The sequence below is a fragment of the Macrobrachium nipponense genome, chromosome 15 (genome assembly GCF_015104395.2).
Source record: "Macrobrachium nipponense isolate FS-2020 chromosome 15, ASM1510439v2, whole genome shotgun sequence".
NCBI lineage: Eukaryota > Metazoa > Arthropoda > Malacostraca > Decapoda > Palaemonidae > Macrobrachium > Macrobrachium nipponense.
The window spans coordinates 45586506-45588315 of record NC_087208.1 but is presented as its reverse complement, the minus strand read 5'-3'; the positions used below and the strand labels follow the sequence as shown (position 1 = coordinate 45588315).

Here is a 1810-nt window from a genome sequence, read left to right as displayed (position 1 = left end):
GACTACCAAATAATTCATTTTATAAACCTACTAGTATAACTAAACTTAAATTTGAAATTTACAAATAAAAAAAATGGAGTGAAACATAATTAGAAACTGAAAAAATACTTGATATTTTCCTCGTCCGTCTGTCAATCCAGGCCCAGGGCCAAACTGTGATTTCGGCTGTGGAGCCGTTTCTACGATCCCGTCTGCGGTACTGACGGCAAGACGTACGGGAACCAATGCGAGCTGGATCTTATAGCCTGCAAAAATCCTTCTGTTCGGAAAGCTCACAACGGAGAGTGTGGTGCGTGATATCAAAAAATAATAATAACATAAAAAAAACTGTATTTATTTATTTATTAATTTTTTTCCAGTCCTCTTGAGAAAGTTAAATTCAGTTCTGACTCCTTAGTTGTAGGAAGCAATTTGGAGTTTAATCTGAAAAGCTGAGTAACTTTCCATCTCTATTATTATATATATATATAATATATATATATATATAATATATTAATCTATATATATATATTATATAATATATATATGCTTATGTATGTATGTATAACTGAATCACGAAAGTTTGGAACGTGATAAATCCATAAATAAAGGTATAAGCCACGAAGGAAAGAGAAATAACGTAGTTTTCTGCAAGAGCTTGCAGAAACTCCGTTGTTTATCTTTCCTTCGTGGCTTTATACCTGTTATATAGTATATATTCCTTATTATTATATTTTATATATATATATATATATATATATATATATATCCATTATTCTAACCCACCCGAGTTAACTATCCACTTTATTTCAAAGAAATAATATATAACAATATTAATAATAATAATAATTATTATTATTTATTATTATTATTATGAATATATTATTATTATTATTATATTGGTATTATTATTAGTTATTATTATCTTTCACCTTTCATCTTCACAGGTTCCGTAAGACCTCCAATAGTGGTCTGTCCCCAGGGCTGCCCATTCAATTTCTCACCGTCTGCGGGAGTGATGGTATACGTATCCCAATCAGTGCACTCTGGAGAGTGCATCTTGCAAAAACTCTTCAATTCGGAAATTGTATGATGGAGAGTGCCGTAAGTAATTTTGGCTGTTTTAAAGTTTTTTCTTTTATTTTATTTTATTTATTTTTTGTATTTTTATTTATTTTTTGGGGGGAGGGGGCAAAACTCTTAAATATATTTCCCATTGTTAGAACATGGGTGTGTATGTGATTCTATGCACTGATGTAGTGAAACCTGAACTGGTTTTACCGTGGTTAAGACATGTATGTGTATGTGTGTGAGAAGCTCTATATTGCTTTACCATTGTTAAAATATGTGTGTGTGTTTGCGTGTGTGCATAGGTGGTGAAACACGAACGTGTTTTACAGTGGTTAAGATGTATGTGTGAGAAACTCTATATTATAAGTATATAAGTATACGTATATTTCAGTAATAATGTTTACTTTTTCACACAAAAAATATATTGACCATTTCAAAAAATGACAGACCGCTTTTTAATTATTTGCTATTAATCATGAATGTCATAATCAAATTAAAGAGATGTAAAGCATGTGTACATTTTTCAGAAATTATGTTCAAACTTTTTAGAACGAGTCATTTTATGTTAGAAATTAAATATTCCTTTTCCAATTCCTTTTTTTCAGGAAGGCAGGGGTAGGGACACGTCCTTCGTTGAAAATAACGTCTGATTCTGACTTCTCGTGATTTTCAAGTAAGGGTTTAAGTCATGATTTATGAAGCACCAAGGAATAGTACACTTGTATACGAACCGGGAGTACAATTTGAATTCATTTTCATC

The 1810-nt window shown here is 30.8% G+C and overlaps 1 protein-coding gene across 1 annotated transcript in view; it reads left to right on the top strand.

Moving 5' to 3' along the window:
* The window catches only part of LOC135226677 (serine protease inhibitor dipetalogastin-like), a 28689-nt gene extending 26879 nt beyond the window's left edge, over window positions 1-1810 (top strand). Inside the window, exons 12-13 of the mRNA XM_064266387.1 lie at window positions 927-1083; window positions 1656-1810. Of these exons, the coding sequence (XP_064122457.1) occupies window positions 927-1072 (146 nt within the window). The 3' untranslated portion in view covers window positions 1073-1083; window positions 1656-1810. The remainder of the gene's footprint in view (window positions 1-926; window positions 1084-1655) is intronic.